The sequence below is a fragment of the Ogataea polymorpha genome (genome assembly GCF_001664045.1).
Source record: "Ogataea polymorpha strain NCYC 495 leu1.1 chromosome Unknown OGAPOscaffold_2, whole genome shotgun sequence".
NCBI classification, from domain to species: Eukaryota; Fungi; Ascomycota; class Pichiomycetes; order Pichiales; family Pichiaceae; genus Ogataea; species Ogataea polymorpha.
In genome coordinates, this window is record NW_017264699.1 from 1,372,432 (window position 1) to 1,390,021 (window position 17,590).

At 50.7% G+C, this 17,590-nt stretch overlaps 9 protein-coding genes across 9 annotated transcripts; 2 read left to right on the forward strand and 7 right to left on the reverse strand.

Moving 5' to 3' along the window:
* Positions 1-5: 5 nt before the first annotated feature.
* On the reverse strand, positions 6-5,041 carry OGAPODRAFT_75697 (uncharacterized protein; the record flags this gene model as incomplete). The annotated part of the gene is made up of 3 exons (XM_018356066.1): positions 6-114; positions 343-2,059; positions 2,118-5,041. The coding sequence occupies 3 exons, from the start codon at positions 5,039-5,041 to the stop codon at positions 13-15; spliced, it is 4,743 nt and encodes a 1,580-aa protein (XP_018212670.1). The 3' UTR covers positions 6-12.
* Positions 5,042-5,166: 125 nt separating this feature from the next.
* Positions 5,167-6,985, forward strand: OGAPODRAFT_15932 (uncharacterized protein). Its single transcript, XM_018354062.1, has one exon. It carries the CDS (start codon positions 5,239-5,241, stop codon positions 6,217-6,219), a length of 981 nt encoding a protein of 326 aa, XP_018212671.1. The 5' UTR covers positions 5,167-5,238; the 3' UTR covers positions 6,220-6,985.
* OGAPODRAFT_93088 (uncharacterized protein) lies at positions 5,167-7,040 on the reverse strand (the record flags this gene model as incomplete). Its single annotated transcript, XM_018357269.1, has 1 exon — positions 5,167-7,040. The coding sequence occupies one exon, from the start codon at positions 7,038-7,040 to the stop codon at positions 6,216-6,218; it is 825 nt and encodes a 274-aa protein (XP_018212672.1). The 3' UTR covers positions 5,167-6,215.
* A 180-nt stretch (positions 7,041-7,220) lies between these two features.
* On the reverse strand, positions 7,221-10,488 carry OGAPODRAFT_75699 (uncharacterized protein; the record flags this gene model as incomplete). Its single annotated transcript, XM_018356067.1, has 2 exons — positions 7,221-9,113; positions 9,251-10,488. 2 exons carry the CDS (start codon positions 10,486-10,488, stop codon positions 7,244-7,246), a joined length of 3,108 nt encoding a protein of 1,035 aa, XP_018212673.1. The 3' UTR covers positions 7,221-7,243.
* Positions 10,489-10,683: 195 nt separating this feature from the next.
* On the reverse strand, positions 10,684-12,330 carry OGAPODRAFT_75700 (uncharacterized protein; the record flags this gene model as incomplete). The annotated part of the gene is made up of 1 exon (XM_018356068.1): positions 10,684-12,330. One exon carries the CDS (start codon positions 12,328-12,330, stop codon positions 10,684-10,686), a length of 1,647 nt encoding a protein of 548 aa, XP_018212674.1.
* Positions 12,331-12,477: 147 nt separating this feature from the next.
* Positions 12,478-13,784, reverse strand: OGAPODRAFT_81878 (uncharacterized protein; the record flags this gene model as incomplete). The annotated part of the gene is made up of 2 exons (XM_018356574.1): positions 12,478-13,673; positions 13,734-13,784. The coding sequence occupies 2 exons, from the start codon at positions 13,782-13,784 to the stop codon at positions 12,636-12,638; spliced, it is 1,089 nt and encodes a 362-aa protein (XP_018212676.1). The 3' UTR covers positions 12,478-12,635.
* OGAPODRAFT_93093 (uncharacterized protein) lies at positions 12,478-15,377 on the reverse strand (the record flags this gene model as incomplete). The annotated part of the gene is made up of 1 exon (XM_018357270.1): positions 12,478-15,377. The coding sequence occupies one exon, from the start codon at positions 15,375-15,377 to the stop codon at positions 13,926-13,928; it is 1,452 nt and encodes a 483-aa protein (XP_018212675.1). The 3' UTR covers positions 12,478-13,925.
* A 20-nt stretch (positions 15,378-15,397) lies between these two features.
* OGAPODRAFT_15934 (uncharacterized protein) lies at positions 15,398-16,158 on the reverse strand. Its single transcript, XM_018354063.1, has one exon. The coding sequence runs from the start codon at positions 16,074-16,076 to the stop codon at positions 15,447-15,449; it is 630 nt and encodes a 209-aa protein (XP_018212677.1). The 5' UTR covers positions 16,077-16,158; the 3' UTR covers positions 15,398-15,446.
* Positions 16,159-16,329: 171 nt separating this feature from the next.
* OGAPODRAFT_98709 (uncharacterized protein) lies at positions 16,330-17,580 on the forward strand (the record flags this gene model as incomplete). The annotated part of the gene is made up of 1 exon (XM_018358041.1): positions 16,330-17,580. One exon carries the CDS (start codon positions 16,330-16,332, stop codon positions 17,578-17,580), a length of 1,251 nt encoding a protein of 416 aa, XP_018212678.1.
* Between the last annotated feature and the right edge of the window lie 10 nt (positions 17,581-17,590).

Consider the following 17,590-nt stretch of genomic DNA (forward strand, 5'->3'; position numbering starts at 1 on the left):
ATATATTTATATTCAATTACTTCTCATTTCTAGAATTTCGTCAATTACGCTCTGGCGCAGCGAAGAGTCCACGAACAGGCTCTTGACCAGTCCTATCAGCTCGCTTGTGGCCAGCTCGAAGAATTTAGCGTCGTAGAAGCTGTCCAGGATCTCGCGCAGTCCAGAGTCTAGCACCAGCTTTACCTGCTCTAGTTTCTGGTAGCTCTGCAGCTTCCGCAGCTCTGGCAGCTCAGAAGGCACCAGGAGACGCAAAAAGCCGGCCAGCGTATCAGAGAGAATCTGGGACTCGTCAGAGTCGATGCTGGTGCGCGAAACAAGCATCTGACTCAAATAACCACTGACCTGGGTGACGATCGAGCTGGCCACCTCGTGCACTAGAACGTTGTTCACTCCCGTTCCGTTCACGTAATCTTTATTGATTTCACCAAAAATCTGGTCCAGCTCACGCAGCAGACTCTTAGAGTGGCGCTCACGGACACTGTTCTCGTAGCTGTTGTCATGGAACAAAACATCCTCGTGCGGACGGATAGCTTTGAATATTGCCTCAAGGTATTGCTGAACGTGCTGAATACGGAACCTCTGTCTTAAGGCGTAGCAGGACTCTAGGTTCACAGAGTACTTGACAGCTAGATCGTCAATGACTTTGGAGTAATCTGTGTAAAACGAGACCCAGCCACTGTACGACTCGCTCACCACCATGAAATAACACATCACAAGCTTCTTGATATTCAGCTTGAACAAATGCTCTGCATTTTCCACAGACTGAGCTTTCAGCCTAAGCTGCTCGTAGTTGTTGTAATAATCTGCCACCAAATTTTTCACCCAACTGCAAACGCTGGAGTATTTCACTGTGGCGGAGACATTCGACGACTTGCTGTTTGTTGAGATGGACTTGACGCCTAGATCATTTTTGTCGTCCTTCCAGTCCTCATTCCATGCGTCCCAGCCGTCTTCGTCTGCGACCTCATTTGCGCTTTCTGGTGTTTCTGAGTTTTCATCCCAGTCCTTGTCCCATTCGTCGTTCCAGTCCTCTTCGTTTGCTGGTTCTGCATCTTTCTCACATAGCTCTTCCTTTTCAAGGTTTCGGAGTTCGCCACTGATGGCCATTTCTTTTATTTCATCAATTTTCTTGTCAACCAGCGTCTCCACCCAGTAGCTGACAAGATCGTCAATCCAGAACTCGAGATCACAGGAACCATCTCTTGACCACCCATCTTGAGTTAAGAGCTCGGATATGACCTGCAACTGGCCAATTGTCTTGCGGTCGCCGGCCCCGTATTTGCTCAAGATCAACGAGTATATGTTCTCAGAGTCAAACATACGCTGCTTTAGTGCTGCCATAAGGAGTTTAGACACGTTCAATTTGATGGCTCCAAGATGATTCTTTTCAGCGTTTCTGTTGTGGTCCATAAAGAGGTTGAAGAAATTAATAGTATTTTCGACGCTCTGAAGAAACCCAGAAAACGTTGTCTGGTTGCCGAATTCAAGAACTATCTGTTCTCCATCATACGACAGCTTGTTTGCCCGACCCATGTTCGCAGATAATATTCTGCCAAAAAGCTTATTGAAACCAAAATAGTGCATAAACTCGTCCTCCGTCAAGGTGCAAAATTCGTAGCTCCAACTAAGATAATCGAGGAAACTCAGATCATTGTGTTCGTTTTTATACCGCAGGGAATCATTTGTGAAACTGATATAGTTTGAAGAAAGCGAGACCATCTCCTGCTTTAATTGCACCCCAAAGGCCTCTGCTTGCTTGTTGATTTCCGTCAATATTATGGCCTCGCCGGCTATCATCTCCTTTAAGTCCTTGACCTTAGCCAGCAATTTCTTATAGTTGCTCACAGCACTGTCAAATACCACCTCACCGCCCAAAGACGCTGAAAGCTCGGTAATTAGCCCCCTAATTACCCATAACAGATTGCAACATTCGAGTTGTTGGAGATAGTCTGACGCCTGAAACCTAACCAGCCCTATATCTACGGGATCCTCCGCTCGCTCGAGCTCTCTAGAAAGCCTATCTTTGTCGTAGCCTCGGATATACGAGTGAAGTGCGGCGCTGATAGACTCCATTGAAATATTTGATTTAAAATAATAATACAAATTATTATACGCACAAATATTTATCCATTAATTCTTCCGCCAGTTTGAAATTTCCATTGTAGCAATAAATCAGGTAGCTATTATAGGCTGCCTCGTATTTCAAATTATACGCGTCATCAGGCTCATCAAGCAATAGCACCTGTTCGTAGAACTGAAGAGCCAGTGTGTTCAGCCCAAGAAGGTTGAAGGTGCGACCGAGGTTGTAATTAATCTCCATCTCGTAGCCGCCTCCAGCCCTGCGCAATTGTGCGTACTCCAGCATGAAAGTCAGACCCTGGATTATCTGAAAATTCTTGTTGATCGTCTGTCGCTGCATCGAGCGGTGGAGGTTTGCAAGGCCCATCAGAAACACCAGCGACGGATCGTTGTAGTAGTCTCTGTATATTTTCAGACTGTACGTCAATGCAGCGGTATACGATTTGTTCATATACAGGAAGGTGGAGTAGATGTAATTCAGAAGCGGATGAAACTTCTCCGTATCAACATTGGTATTGGTGATAGCTGCCATTCCTGAAATATCGCGTTTTTCTTTGAGCGAATCGTGAGTCTTGATCTGACGAAGAATATATTTCTGATTTGGGGCGTCCACGTATGGATGGTAAAACAACTCTGTGGGCTTGCAGGCGGCCAAGAAGGTCTTCAATGCGGGCACAGAAAACTGGTAGTCGTTCATCAGCATACGCAAATGATTCATTATGACGGAGACCTCGTTGGTGATAAAACCAACAGAAAGACCAAGAAGCGTAATCGTGAGCTCCTTTTTCTTGAAAACGTTGATGTGGCGCGCTATTTCGTGGATTGAAAGCGCATCCTCCACATTTCCCTCGTACTCGGAAATCATCAGAGAGTACTTCATAAACAAGTCAAACCACTTTTCAAACGAAATGCCCTTGAATTCATTCTGAGGAATAGGAATCCTTCCCGAGTCCATCTCCTTCGACAAAATTATCTCGTCCTGCAGATAAGGAAGTCGCGACAATTTCTGATCGATGCTCAGTTTTTCTGTTCTACGACGCAGCCCGCTGTTGAACTTCTTCGCCTTGTCGGAGGAAAAAAAGCAGCGGTATGTAGAGAAAACCTCGATAAGCTCAGAAACGAGATCTATCCACATCGACGCAATCGCGTGTCTCTCGTGTCCCAGAGACTGGGCGTCGTCCTCCAGTCGCTCGAGCAGCCTGTTTGCGCGCACGTACTGCTCGTTGATGCGAGTGGTCGATTTCAGCTCCTTCTTATGCAGAAGCTCGGGATCCAAAGGAAGAACCTTCTTTTTCTTCAATCTCCGTGAAGACGGGTATTCAGCAATTAACGCAAGTTGTTCAGAGTCTCTTGCACTCTGCTCGTCGCTCATCTCTTCGTCCCGTTCTTCCTGTTCGTCCTCAGAATCTTTCAGCAGGTTGTTGCGCGCACTGGCCCGTTCTTTGCTGCGCTGCTCTCTGGCCTCCTTATACAACTTGCTCATACTCTGTATGTCGTCAAGATAAAAGTAGACCTCGGCCAAGGCCACCTTAATTTCGACGTTATCTGGATCGTGCTCCAAAAGACGGGTATAAGCCTCCTTTGCGTTTTCGAAATCTTCTGTCTCTCGAAGACATTTGGCAATACTCAGGACCAGCTCAGCAGGATTATTCTCGTAAACCCCTGACACAGGATAGAAATATCGCAATGCTTCGTGATATAAACCAAAAGTTTCCAGCTCGGAGCCAATGCGCAGAAACAGATCAGCAGTTTCTTGAATGTTCTCTCTCAGAACATATTCAAAATGTCTGAGCGCTTCGTCGGTATTTTTTGAGTTTAATCTGAATAGTCCCAGCTGAACTCGAATATCAATGGGAAGAGAGTACTCTTTATCTTTTTCTTCTGTTTTTAAGGCCTGGAATTTCTGGTTATCAAATCGGCGATCATCAAATTCGACATCCACAGATGGCAGATCGTCCCAAAATATCTGCGACTCCCGGCGTTGGATCCATCTCGAGGCCTGCTTGAGTGTTTTGATTGCAACGTTCCAGGCCGCTTTCTTCCCGTAGAGCTCCAGCAGAATGTTCAGCTCAGACCAGTCAAACGCAATGGTCTTCAGCTCGGTCTTTTCTCCGCGGCGAAATTTGACATTCTCCTCGAAAATCCTGGTGTACATGCTGATTGCATCATTGACGCGATTTTCCTCAACATATATTTTCGCCAGTTCACGGTATATCTTGGGCTCTTGAGGCATGATGGCCCGTAGCTTGTGCAGACTATCGCTAGCTCGCTTGAACTGACCACGCTCGCGATACAGACAAGCCCTCGCAAAGATCGAGTCATAGTCCTTGCCATTGCTGGCAGATATAGCCTTTGAGTAGCAGTAGACGGCCTGCCGGGTATGTTCGAGCTCTACAGACAATTCTGCCAAAGTGCGCCAGAACTCAAAGTCCCATGAGTGAAGATGAGCGGCCAATAGCCAGAAGTTGGAGCATTTGTTGTAATTTCCCTGAAGTCTGTATATCTCTCCCAACGTCTTGTAAGCACTGAAATTATTTTTGTCGAGCTTCACCACTTCCAGATACAAGTTCTGTGCAGTTTGGAGATCATTGCGCACAAAGGCTTCGTTGGCTTCAGAGAGAAGCTGCTTCACCTCTGGTGAAAGCTCCTCTCTGCGCATCCTCCGTCTCATCGCAGCCAACCCGCGAGTCTTCTTGCCCTTTGCCGGCTTGGGCTTGAAATTCCTGGCTTCTCGAAGTGCATTGCGGAACTCAAAGTCCTCGTCGATATCTTCCTCGTCTAGCTCCTCGTCGCTGAACCCGAAATTATCTTGCTCTACCTCGAAATCCTCGTCATCGGGATCGTCGTCTTCAGGAATGATTTCATCGTCAGAGAACACTATGGCCTCATCTGTCTCACTCTCGTCATCTATCAAATCGCGCAATGCGTCTGTGTCGTCAAGTAAAAAGTCCTCGTCCTCCATTTAGCAGGAATAAATAGAGTAAATAAACACCTAAAAAATATTCCTTTTAATAAATATATTTCATCGGTCTCCTAATGGTAAGTAGGGTGAATGCTACTCTAACGCAGTTTTCTGGATTTGGATTTGGCTTTGGCGAGCCAACACTGCCAATGTTGCAGGGTTTCGATGACTACTTTCGCTGCTATCCCATCGCAATGATGCCTGATGTAAGCAGAAAAGACGACGCCAACTACGGGGGCAAAATCTTTCTACCCCAATCAGCACTTCACAAACTGACAATGCTACATATTAGATATCCCATGCTCTTCACCATTACTTCAGAAAGCTCCGGGAAATCTACCCACAGTGGGGTGCTGGAATTCACAGCTGAAGAGGGCCGCTGTTATTTGCCACAATGGATGCTCGACACCATTGATGCCGAGCCGGGATCACTGGTCAACATCAAAACCGCAGACCTTCCCCAAGGAAGCTTTGTGATGCTGGAGCCCCAAAGCGTCGACTTTCTGGACATCAGTGACCCCAAAGCCGTCCTGGAAAACGCACTAAGGAAATTTACCACATTGACAGTTGGAGATATAATCCAGCTAGACTACAACGACCAGATATACAAAATCAAAATACTAGAGGTCAAGCCAGAAAGCCCATCGCACGGAATTTGCGTTATTGAAACCGATTTGGAGACGGATTTTGCCCCGCCCGTTGGGTACGTGGAGCCGGATTACAAGGCTCTGAAAGAGGAGCAGGAGAAAAAGAACAAAACCAAAGCTTTGTCGCAGCCATCTCTGAAAGGCACAGGCTCTATGGCACAGCAAATAAATTACGGTGAGATTATTCGAGAAGCTAATAAAAGCACACAGAAGTTCCAAGGGGACGGTGTCAAATTGTCAGGCAGAAAAATAGCAAAGGAAGCAGAACCTTCTATAAATACAGCGGATATCGACCTAAACGGTCCTGTGAAACCGTTACACTTACCGGATGGATACCTGTTTTTCGGGTTCCCGGTGAAGGTGTATGAGGACGGATTTGAGCAGAAACAGGAAACACCAAACAAACCTCATTTTGCAGGTCAAGGACAGTCGTTGCGGAGTGCGAAAAAGCGCAAGGATAAAAACAAGAATTTCCCTGCAGTGAAAGATAAGGCACGGTCTCCGGAAACCATTGTGATAGACAGCGATTAGCGAACAAGCTTGCTTAGCTTGTATATGCTAAGGCCTGCATATTCATCAAAATTCAGTTTTCCGTCTCCGGCATCATCGAACTCCTCCAGTTTGGCCGAACGCAGCAGGCTTGCCATCCGTTTCAGACCCGACTCGTCCCAGAGGTCCGAAACCTGCGAATAATCGTGCGTAGCTGCCAGCACTGCCGACAGCCACGTTTTATACGTGACAATAGCATCCGTGCTGGAATTCATTTGCACAGAGAGGACTTCTCCGAAAACCTCCATTAGCTGCTGAACCACCTCAACGCTCACAAGGTCTGTTATTTGAGGTTTGCTTTTCCATCGCACACGAACTTTGCACGGAAATCGTGACCTGTCCGTCTCGATGTTCAGGGCGGTGCTGGCTGTTTCTTTCATTTTTGTTCGACGCAGCTGCTCCGTCTCGCGCCTCAGCTGCTCGATCTTTGTCTGTCGGTACTTGGCAGTGGATTGATTTTGCCTGTATTTAGACTCTTCATATAATAGCTGCTCTTTTAACGACTTTTGATGTGCTGATTGCTGTGCCCTTGCCCTTTGCCGTTCCAATTCTACTGTCAGATGCTCATCATACCGCTTGCGCCACTCTGGCTCCTCCAGTATTCGGTAACTGACCAAGATCTCTCTAAACTGCTCTTCTGCATCTGGGGACTGATTTTTATCGGGATGCAATACTAGCGCCTTTTTCCGATATGCGCGTCGCAGGTCCTGTGACTGTACATTGGTATCGACATCTAGAAGCTGATACGCGGATTTGGGTCGGCTCAGAAGCCAGCTGAAATCCTCCTGCGTAACCTGCGCCATTACCCGGAGTGTACTCTTTTTTTTTTTTCAGAAAATTTAGTGCTGGAGAAAAATTGTTAGCATATTTTCTTTTATGTAAGTACACCTGTTATGATGATACCTTTTCTCAGCTCACTCTGAAGCGCATGAAGAGACTATCTGTTCCAACATTCATCACTTATCTGAGCAGTGGTACTAACTATTAGTGGCTATAAACAGAATAATTATATTTTATAGAATTCTGCAGCCTTGTCGATGCTGAACTCGATCAAGTAGACGAGCTGTTGGTGCGACGAGTCCAGTTTTGACAGGCGGCTCCTGATGGTGCTGACACGCTCTTGAATATCGCCCTTGTTGAACTTTTTGACCGACAGGATCAGGTTGATGTACGCCAGTAACGTATTGCATATGACCGGGTCCACAGTTTCCTCCGCAAACGTTTCCTCTATTGCGGTGTCCAGCAGCTGCAGAATCTTGTTCCCGCGCTCCTGTGTGAATGTGATGTATTTAAACTCGCGAGGTGGCAACGAAGGAGCAGAGAGCTGCAGATTTTCCATTTGCTTTTCCACCGGAGCTGGTTTTGTGCGGAGAAAGAGGTCTTTGAGAATTCCAATCATGGACGTTCTCACAGACTCCGCAGAGCAGTTCTCCAGGGTGTCGATCACAAAGTCGTAAGCGTCTTGCTCTTTCAGGTTGATCAGCACTTTCATTGTTAGCGAGTAGAACAGTTTGCGGATGTTGGGGTCAGAGAACTCAAGACACAGAGAAGACAGACTTTGAAGATAGCCCAGAATAAGAGTTTTCTCTTCCTTGGTGTACTCAAACCCTTCCTTCTCGAGCACCGACATGCTTAAGATCACCAGACTTACAATGGCTCCTCCGTGCACATTGGTGGTGCTCATCAGATACGGGACCAGGATGCACAATTGTAGCTTGACCAGTTGCAAAAACGACGGCAACGGAGTTTTGTATTGCGTTCCCTCCACAAACCGACTAAACGTGTAGAGCACAATAGAAGCGACGGCAGAAACGGGAATTGTCTCCGGGTCTTTTTGTCTGAACTCTGTCGAGTTGTAGTTCTCAATAACAAGTTTGAAAATATCCTCGTTCTCGCTTATTGCAGCATTTTCAAACACTTTTTCTGCCTTGCAGATTTCCTCGCCGAAAGACTTATCCAGCTCCACATCCATACACATTGACAGACTCACAAAGCGTCCCAGAAACTCGAGCGAGAGAACATGGTCACCATCTTTCATTGGTCGGACATTCGGATACACTGCCGAAAGCAGTTCCAAAGCCAACGTAGCAGAGGCTGTTTCGGCCGCCACAGACAAAAGCAGCAGCAGCAGTTTCCGCTGGAGGTAATTTTCCTGATCAACCAGCTTTGTCAGGTCCTGTATCGAGTCCGTATTTGTGTTTGGGATGTCCGGCGGGATGTAATCTCTAGTGAACGTGTAGACGCGACGTGCGACGGAGAGATCGGTCATAGGCTGGTCTGGATTCTTCATAAAGTTCACCAAGGCAGAAACAACCATTCCCAGGAACTTTGATGGATATATGGTCTGATTGCGGCGTAAACTGGTATTCACCAGCTCCAGCATCAGGTGGAACTTGATCGTACGGATTCCTTCATGGGGTCTCACAATGAGCGACGGGTTGGCAGTCTCGCTTGGTTCGGTCTCGGCCGCATCTAGGTCGAGTCTGAGGTCGCGTATGATTTCGCACCCGGTCAATAGTAGCTCCTTCGGATTGCCATAATGTGCCAATGTGTCGAAAATCTTCATAATGTACACGAGCGACTTGACTTCGACCAACGGACGTGGCATGTGATCCACGTGGCAGAATTTGAGAAGAAGCACAGGCAGATCCCAGCCAATTTCATACAGAATTTCATGGTGACGGGTGAAAATGTCCAGCAGCTTTTGAAGTATCTGCTCGCGTTCCTGTTCGCTGTACAGATTGGGTTCACCTATGTAAACGTCCAGGATTGTCAAAAACGAGATGTAATCTTTGGACTGTAGACAGTCCCTGGCCCCCTCCTCGAGCACCAGCAACGTCTTCGCCAATTCGGCAGGCTCGCGCGGCGTAGCATCACTAGTCTCCGACATTTGACAAGGGTAACGCACTAGTCAATACTGCTAAAATATAAAATGTAGAAAACCATCGTTTCGCAGTTTACGTAAGCCTTAAGAAAAAAAGAGGGCCACCCGTGCACCATCTAAGAAGCATACTTCTCCCAGCCGTCCGGCTTCTTGAGTCCCATGAGATTGTAGAACTTGGACGTGCAGCTGTACGGCCTGAATGTGAAATCGTCAGTAGGAGCACACATGCATTTCTTCTCTTTCCGGATCGTCTCATCGATAGGACAATTGTGGAACGGAACGTGGTAGTAGCCGATATCGTTGAAGAAGTGCACCTGGTCCTTTGGCATGAACAGAGCGACGGCAATCGAGTGCACCGGTGCGTCTCCCCATCTCTCGTAGAAGAAGCCGCCAGCCTTGTCGAGATACTCGAAATATTTGAGATATGCTTCACTTCTCCAGAAGTCGAGAGAACCGACCTCGAAGTTGGACCAGAAGTGGCAGCCGTTGTAGCTACTTCCGCCGTCCTCTGAGATCCACTCCATCAGGTTATCGTGGGCAATGTATTGAGGGTTTTCCTTGATGAACTCCTTGGTGGTCTTCCACAGCGTAGGAATGGTCTCCTTGTATTCTGGCAGCGAGATGGTCCAGCCGTACGATTTCTTGTTTTCTCTCATGAACTTGAAAACGTCGTAGTCGACATCGCAGTAGATCTTGATACCCGGCTCAACTCTCCAGTAGTAGTCGTACTCCTCCAGCAGAGGGTGTCTGAAGAAAAATCCAGACTCGTACCGACACATGTGTCTGTATGAGATGGAGTCACCATAGATGATTTTCTTCTCACGCATTTCCTCACGCACCTGTGCGGCCTTGTCGGTGTCAATCCAAGGAGGGAAGCTCCATTGTTCCTTGGAGATCTGTCCGTACTTGGTCTTTCCAGAGCAGAAGGAGGAGGTGACTTTCTTGAACTCCTCGCTGAACTCGCCGTCGTTCAGGAAAACCCAGTCGTAATGGAATTTCGAGTTGAATCTGTCTTCAATTTCTCTGATCGAGCCCACCAGCTCCCAAAGATCCTGATTTCTGGCCAGAGAAACAAAGGTTGCTCTTTCTTTGCCACCGAGAGCAGGAGCAGCAACGTCAGAAGTCTCCTTGGGCTTGCTAACGGCACTGTCAACATCCTTTTCGGCCGTTGGCTGGGCCGGCTGGGCCGGCTGGGCGATACTCGACAAGGCGTCGTTAGCGGTCGACCCGGTCGAGCCGGCCGCTGGCGCAAGGCCTGGGGAAATGGTGTACGACGACGACGATCCCTTGGTCAGGATGTAGCCGCAGAACACCAGCACCAAGGCGAAGATTCCAAACCTAATCAGTCTAGCGTTTGCGCGTGCCATTTTGTTAACAGATAGCAGTTTAAGAATTTTTTTGACACCTAAAAGAGGGTAAGCGGCCGCTGCAACGCGAAAAATTATGCGAAAAAGCACGCGACATAGATCGTCTTTACTGAGGTGCATTGGGCATAGTATATTTCAGTCTATTTAGGCAAGCGGGCATGCAAGTATATACAACGTGTCGAGTCAAAGGCCATGTTAGCTGGCAGCCGGAGCTTTGGCAGCGCGCAGCCGCTCCTCCTTCTCCTTCTGCTTGCGCTGTCTTCTCTCCTCTGCCCGCTGGCGTCTCTCCTCTGCCCGCTGCTTGGCCGCCTCTTTTCTACGCTCCATCTCCTCCTTCTTGCGCTGCTGCTGCTGCTCTTCCCGCTCAGCCACAAGGTTTCTGTATTTTTCGTAGTCTGCCATGTGTGGCTGGTGCGCAACGTCCATATAGTGCAGGTTGCAGCTCGAACCGGACGTGATCGACCAGTCCAGCCCCGGGTCGCACGTGCACCGCGCCCGGCGTCTGAACGCGTCGTCCAGCGGACACGAGCCCGCCACGGTGTGTTTGTATGAAATCTCGGTGAACAGATGGGTCTCGCTCGCCCGCATCATCTTGGCCACCGCTATCGTGTGCACGGGAGCGTCTCCCCACCGCTCGTAGAAAAAGCCGCCCGCACGGTCCAGGTGCTGCACATAGCCCTCGTACATGGGGCTGCGGAAAAAGTCCAGGTTGGCGATCTCGAAATTCGACCAGAAGTGGCACAGGTTGTACGTGCGGCCGTTGTCGCCCGAGATGAAGGAGAGCAGGTTTTCCTCGTCTGACGGTATTTGCTCCGCCACCTCGGGCCGCAGGAAGTAGTCCAAACTCGTCTTCCACAGCGTCGGAATCGTCTTGGGAAACTCGGTGAGCGTCAGCGTGAACCCGTAGTTGACTTTATTTTCCACCATGTACTTGAACGGATCGGTCAGGATATCGCATCCGTACTCGATCGACGGCTCCACGCGCCAGTAGTACTGGTAATCGTCCATAATCGGGTGTTTGTAGAAGAAGAGCGAGTTGAAACGGCACATGTGGCGGTAGCTCTCGCTCGAACCGTACGCCACGTTCGCATACTCTCTGGACTCTCTGATCTCCTTGGCCTTCTGCACGTCAATGTGGTCCGGATACGACCAGTGCTCGTACGGGATGATTCCGTACCGCGCCGTCCCCGACACCATTGCCGAGGTCTGCTCGATGAACTCGTGTGTGAACGGCTTGTCGTTGAGAAAAACCCAGTCGTACTGAAAATTCCTGTTGAACCGGCTCTCCAGCTGCTGAATCGACTGCAGCATCTCGTACAGCTCTTCGTTGCGTACGAGCGTCAGCATCGTGGCGTTCTGCTTGGCAGGGTTGCCGAACTTCTCCTTCACCACTCGGATCTGCTCGTACGGCTTGTACTCGTTGGTCATCGATCCTCGGTATCCGGGCGGCAGCGGCGCCTTGTCGGGGTTGCGTTTCTCGGGGTTGTCGAGCTTGGTGCCTTCCAGTGGGTTTCTTGGGATCTGCTGGACGGGCTCAGACGCTTGCACCTCACTGCTGTGCAGTTCGCCAGTGACTTCGAGGTCGGTGACCAGCGGGGACTCGCCGCTGTCGTCTTTGTCGTTCTGCTGCTCCTTGGCAGGCTCGTTGGTTGTTTCCGGCTCCGGCACCGGCACCGTCTGATCCAACGGCACAGGCGTGCCGTTGTAAGCCTCCATGTGTTTGGTGAGGTCCTTAATAGACGTCTGGAACCGCTGCGTCCGGTCCACTGTGCCGAGCGTGATCAGCAGGACTGCCAGCACAGAGCCCAGGGTGAAAAACCGCAATCGTGGGGAACGCAGCATTCGAAGTCTCATAAAAACAAGTGCCTGGTTCTCGAGATATAATATATCAACTATAGTGGCTTGTGAACGCAGTAAATATCGTGTACGGGCGAAATTTCTTAGCGAACGAAAACAATCCGGCGAGGCTTGGCTTGGGGCGACAGATCGCCTTGGACCGGCCAGCACGCCAGGAACGCGGGCTTAGAAGGTTGTGTTCCTGGTGCACGTGCGGCGTGTCGAGGAGGGTGGAAAAAAAAGCACCTTCTGCTACGATGGAGAATCAGTGTGCGGCTTCGTGCTAGGTTCTTGGCGATTGCTAAAAAAAGCTATAGATCCGCATAAGCTTTCCAGTTCGGAGGCAGCGCGCGATTCGTGACCTTGTAGTACCGCTGGCCGCACGAATAGCCGCGGAACGTGAAGTCCGAGTCCTTGTTGCAGCTGCATCGGTTGTTGATCCACACTTTGTCGTCCAGCGGACACATCGAGTACACTCCGTGGTTGTACCCTATGTCGTCGAAGAAGTGGATCTTGTCGCGGTCGACAAACAGCGACACGGCGATCGAGTGCACAGGCGCGTCTCCCCAGCGCTCGTAGAAAAAGCCTCCCGAAGCGTCCAGATAGTTGAAAAAGTCCTCGTACAACTGGGATCGCCAGAAATCCATGTCTGCGATCTCGAAATTCGACCAGAAGTGGCACAAGTTGTACGAGACGCCGCTGTCGTCCGAGATGAAGTCCACGAGAGAGTTGGAGTGCTGTGCCTCCGGATTCATACTCAGAAACGCCCTCACCGTGTCCCACAGCGAAGCTATCGTGGCTCTGAACTCGTAGATCGAGATGGTGAAGCCGTATATTTTCTGCTGTTCGCGCATCAGCCTGAACGGGTCGTAGTCGACGTCACAGTAGAAATCCACGTCCGGCTCCACGCGCCAGTAGTATTTGTACTGCTGCAAGAGCGGGTGCTTGTAAAAAAAGCCCGAGTTGAACCGGCACATATGTCTATAACTCTCAGAATCGGCGTAAATGATTCCCATGCTGGCCAGCCGCTCGCGCTCCTGCTTGGCTTTTTCCTGATCTATAAACGAAGGGTACGACCAGTGCTCCTCAGGAATGAGGCCAAATTTCGCCTCGCCAGACACCATGCTGGAAACCTTTGTCTTGAATTCCTCCGAAAAGGGGACATTGTTGAGGAACACCCAGTCATACTTGAAATTGCGGTTGAAACGGTCCTCCAGATTTTGGATTGACGTGATGATCCCGTTCAGATCCTCGTTCCGACACAGACTCAGAATCGTGGCGTTTTCGTGTTTTGTGTTCTCTGTGTCGATCGCCTGATGAACTTCTTGTGGTTTCGGAGCGGAAGAACTCTTGATCCAGAAGACATTTGCCAGCCCAACGAAAACAAGAAGAATAACAGCTGCACGTACAAGATACGTGGAGTTGAGACGCGCCCGCTGGCGGACCGTCGATAATAACATTTGGATATCAAATACACTAGCAGACTGGAAAATTTATATAATTGTTTCGCTTAGGCCGCCTGGGACAGGTTTTTTTTTTTTTCTTTTACGCGGACCTGCGGCTTGAAACAAAACCTGGACACAATCAGCGCAACGACTATTTTACGCCTCTTTGGGTTTCGCATTCCCACGTTCCTCGTTGACCAGCCGAATAAGACCCAGCAACATTATCGTGGCAAAGGGTCCAAGCAACGGAGTGTACACGGCCATCTTGTGCTCCTCCGGGAAATACATCTGCTGTACCATATCCTTTTGGAAGAAGGCCTTGTCCGATAGCACATAAGCCTTGGCTGCCAGAGAGTTGGCAAAGCCCCAATTGCCGTTTTTGGCTGCGGCTGCAGCTTCTATTATTGTCTGTATGGCCTGTTCCACTTGTTCACGCGTGCTGTCAGGAACACTTATATTAGGTAATTGCTGACACAGCTTGCACAGAGAGATGAGGTTGTCGATCGACTTGTGCATGTTGTGCAACGATTGGACTCTGGTGAGGATGTCGGTTCTGATTGTTGGCGACTTCGGCTTGGAAGGCGCCCCCACCAGCTGGAACAGCTGCGAAGCAAAGATCTCCATCACGGGCAGCAGGTCGTCGTACTCGAGCACCTGCTTATCGGTGTTCAGGATTGCTGCGCCTCCCCATTGAGGCACGATGAAGGAATTTGACACCGAATTTTCAATCAGAATAGGCCGCACGGCCGCCGCAGGAACGTATGCCACAAAGTTGATCACCGGCACCGACTTTGTGTTCTGGTCGAGGCCCCACTCTGAGTAGTCGATAAATGTGGACGTGTCGGCCTCTTTGAGCAGAAACGCCTTGTGGTCGTCGTCGTACCGCAATGCTGTATTGTCGGAGAGTTTTTCGTAATGCTGGACCTGCGAATCAAGCGTGAAGTTCGCGTACGGTGACAGACTGTGCAGGTAGTTCTCGAACAGAGGAGCGGCCTGCTCGATGTTCCAGGCGATGGGGTCGTTGCCACCCTGTAACAGCGACAGAGTGACGTGGTATTTGGGCGAGTAGGGCATTTTTATTGCCGATGCCGGCTGGTCGTAGCGCGCGAACATCTCGATCTCGTCTGCAAACACGTCCTGCACCAAGGTGCGCGCAACTAGGTCTGCAATTTTGTTGTTGCTGATCACCGTAGGTGACGTGTATAGCTTGATTTTGCGGTCCTCGAACGGGGAGACGTACACTTTATCCGCCTCCTCATCCATCACAAGCTCCACCTTGTAGTCGCTGGGTCCTCCAGGGCCCTGTCTGAGGACAATGTTCCACGAGATTGGAAGGTCGTAGGACTTCACCAATGCGTCCAAATGCTGCTGTGCTTCGGCAACCACGCCTGAGGCAGTTGCGGCAACCTCCACGTACACGGGGATCTCGTAACTGACGAACGACGACAGCTGGGACGACAGGCTGTATATCTGGGCAGCAGGAAGCTCCGCGCGGTGCACAGACGTGGTGACATACCACAGAGGCAGGCCGACAAAAGCACAGAGCAGCAGGATCGAATTGAAGATCTGCCGTCTTATTGCGACGTTGTCGCCAGAAACAAAAGACATGACAAAATAAATAGACATTTTTTAATATTTAGTGCGTCGCGCCGATCGACGCAGTCAGATATATACATGCTAAAAGTCTATCACGATGCCTGGACCGTGGGTGGTGGAAAGCACTGTCTGGCCCAGAATGGTGGGCGACTTGCTCTGCGATGCCGCAACTGCCGCCTTGACGGCCTCCGACACCGCAATCACGTTTTTTAGGAGGTCCTCGTCGGAAAAGTCGCATCTGCCAATTGTGAGCGCAATGTGGTCGTTTCTCTGTCTGAATGGCTGCAGTGAGATATTGTCCTCGATGTATTTCGCCACATCGTCCACCACAGTGCCCCGCTTGGGCGCCGGCATGAGTCCCTTGGGCCCCAGATTTCTGGCCACGGGCCGCAGCGCAGAAACCATATCCGGGGTTGCGACGGCTCTGTCGAAGACAGAAAGGTCGATTTCGCCGGCCGCGATCTTGTCGACAAGCTCTTTGCCGCCAGCCAGTCTCGCGCCTGCCGCAAGAGCCTTCTGCTGCATTGCCTCGTCGGACGTGAAGACAAGGATTTGCGTATCTGTGATCGGCCGTGCGAACTTGATGCTGCCTTGCAGGGGCGCCACGCCCTTTTTCGAGACGACCCGCGCCTGGAGGGTTATCACGGCCTCGTTTGTGGGACGGCCAACTTCTGCTGCTCGCAGATACCGCAACGCCGTGGGAACAGGCATGTACAGAGGGTTTTCGACGGCGGGGCGTCTGGCGTTTCTCGCCACGGCAGCCTCTCTTTTCTCCGCCCGTTTCTGCAGCGCACGCAGCTGTTCGGGCGTCCTCTTGACTTTAGGAGCTGCCAAAGCACGCGAGGTGGTGAAGAAACGGAACAATCCGGTGCTCTGTGCCGTACTTTTCAACATGTCGAAATTAAAAAAAAATTTGTCGTGGCGATTACATAAAAAACGAAAAAAAATAAAATATATGCTCCGGATGAGCTGCAAGGTCATATCAGTCATTGGCACGACCGGCGTGGGCAAGTCGCAGTTTGCCGTTGAGCTTGCGCGCGCAGTTGACGGCGAGATTGTGAATGCCGACTCCATGCAAATGTACCGCGGCCTCGACCAGATCACCAACAAACACCCCGTGGCCGAGCGAAAAGGTGTACCGCACCATGTGATGGACCACGTGCCCTGGGATACGGAGTACTACATTCACAGGTTCAAACAGGAGGCCATGGCAGCAATAGCAGATATTCACAAGCGCGGGAAAACCGCCATCTTGGTCGGTGGCACGCACTATTATCTTCAGAGCCTGCTTTTTCTAAACAAGACCCTGGATACCGCCACGGCCGAGCCGCTGACCGAGGCTGAGCGCGCGATTCTGGACGGCCCACCCGACGACGTATTTCGCACTCTGCAGCAGAAAGACCCCGTCGTGGCGCAGAAGTTCCATCCGAACGACCATCGTCGCGTGCGCCGCGCGCTCGAGATCTACTTCTCCACCAAGCAGCGCACGTCTGATCTGTACCGGTCGCAGCAGCAGCAGACAACATCGGCGCTCCGCTACCAGATGCTGTTTTTCTGGCTGTATGCGCGGCAGGACGTGCTGGACGAGCGGCTCGATTCCCGCGTGGACAAAATGTTGCAGCAGGGCGCGCTGGACGAGATCCGCGCGATGCACGCGTTCCGTGCGCAGATGGAGCGCAAGATGGCGCTTGATCGCGGTGTCTGGCAGGTCATTGGGTACAAGGAATTCCTGCCGTACCTGGAAGAAGGCCCTGGACGGCTGGCTGGTTGCATAGAGGACATGAAGCGCAACACGCGGCGGTATGCGCGCCGGCAGGTGAAATGGATTTCCAGGACGCTGACGCGCGAGCTGGGGCGCGAGGAGCAGTTTGGCTGGCCGAACGGCGGCCAGGTGGTGGTGCTGGACGCTACAGAACTTGGAAACTGGGAGCAGGACGTGGCACGGCGCGGAGTGGACGTTTGCCGCCGATTTTTGACCGGCTCCCCGCCTGTGCAGGCACTGACGGTGCCAGAGACGCTGTCGGGAGTGCTGGTGGTGCCTGGGGAGGCTGGGAAGGACGAGACAAACTGGCAGCACCACTACTGCGAGACGTGTGTGGACGAAACGGGACGACCGACGCTGTTTGTCGGGGAGCAGTACGCGATCCATCTGAAGAGCAGACGGCATCGGAGCAACGTAAAAAAGAGCCTCAGAAGGCCAGTGCATACGAAGTAACGAGAGTATT

What these genes read in the sequence shown, in the direction of transcription:
- OGAPODRAFT_15932 (XM_018354062.1), top strand. Translation starts at nt 5,239, where the DNA reads ATGCCTGATGTAAGCAGAAAAGACGACGCCAACTACGGGGGCAAAATC.
- OGAPODRAFT_15934 (XM_018354063.1), bottom strand. Translation starts at nt 16,076, where the DNA reads ATGCCTGTTCCCACGGCGTTGCGGTATCTGCGAGCAGCAGAAGTTGGC.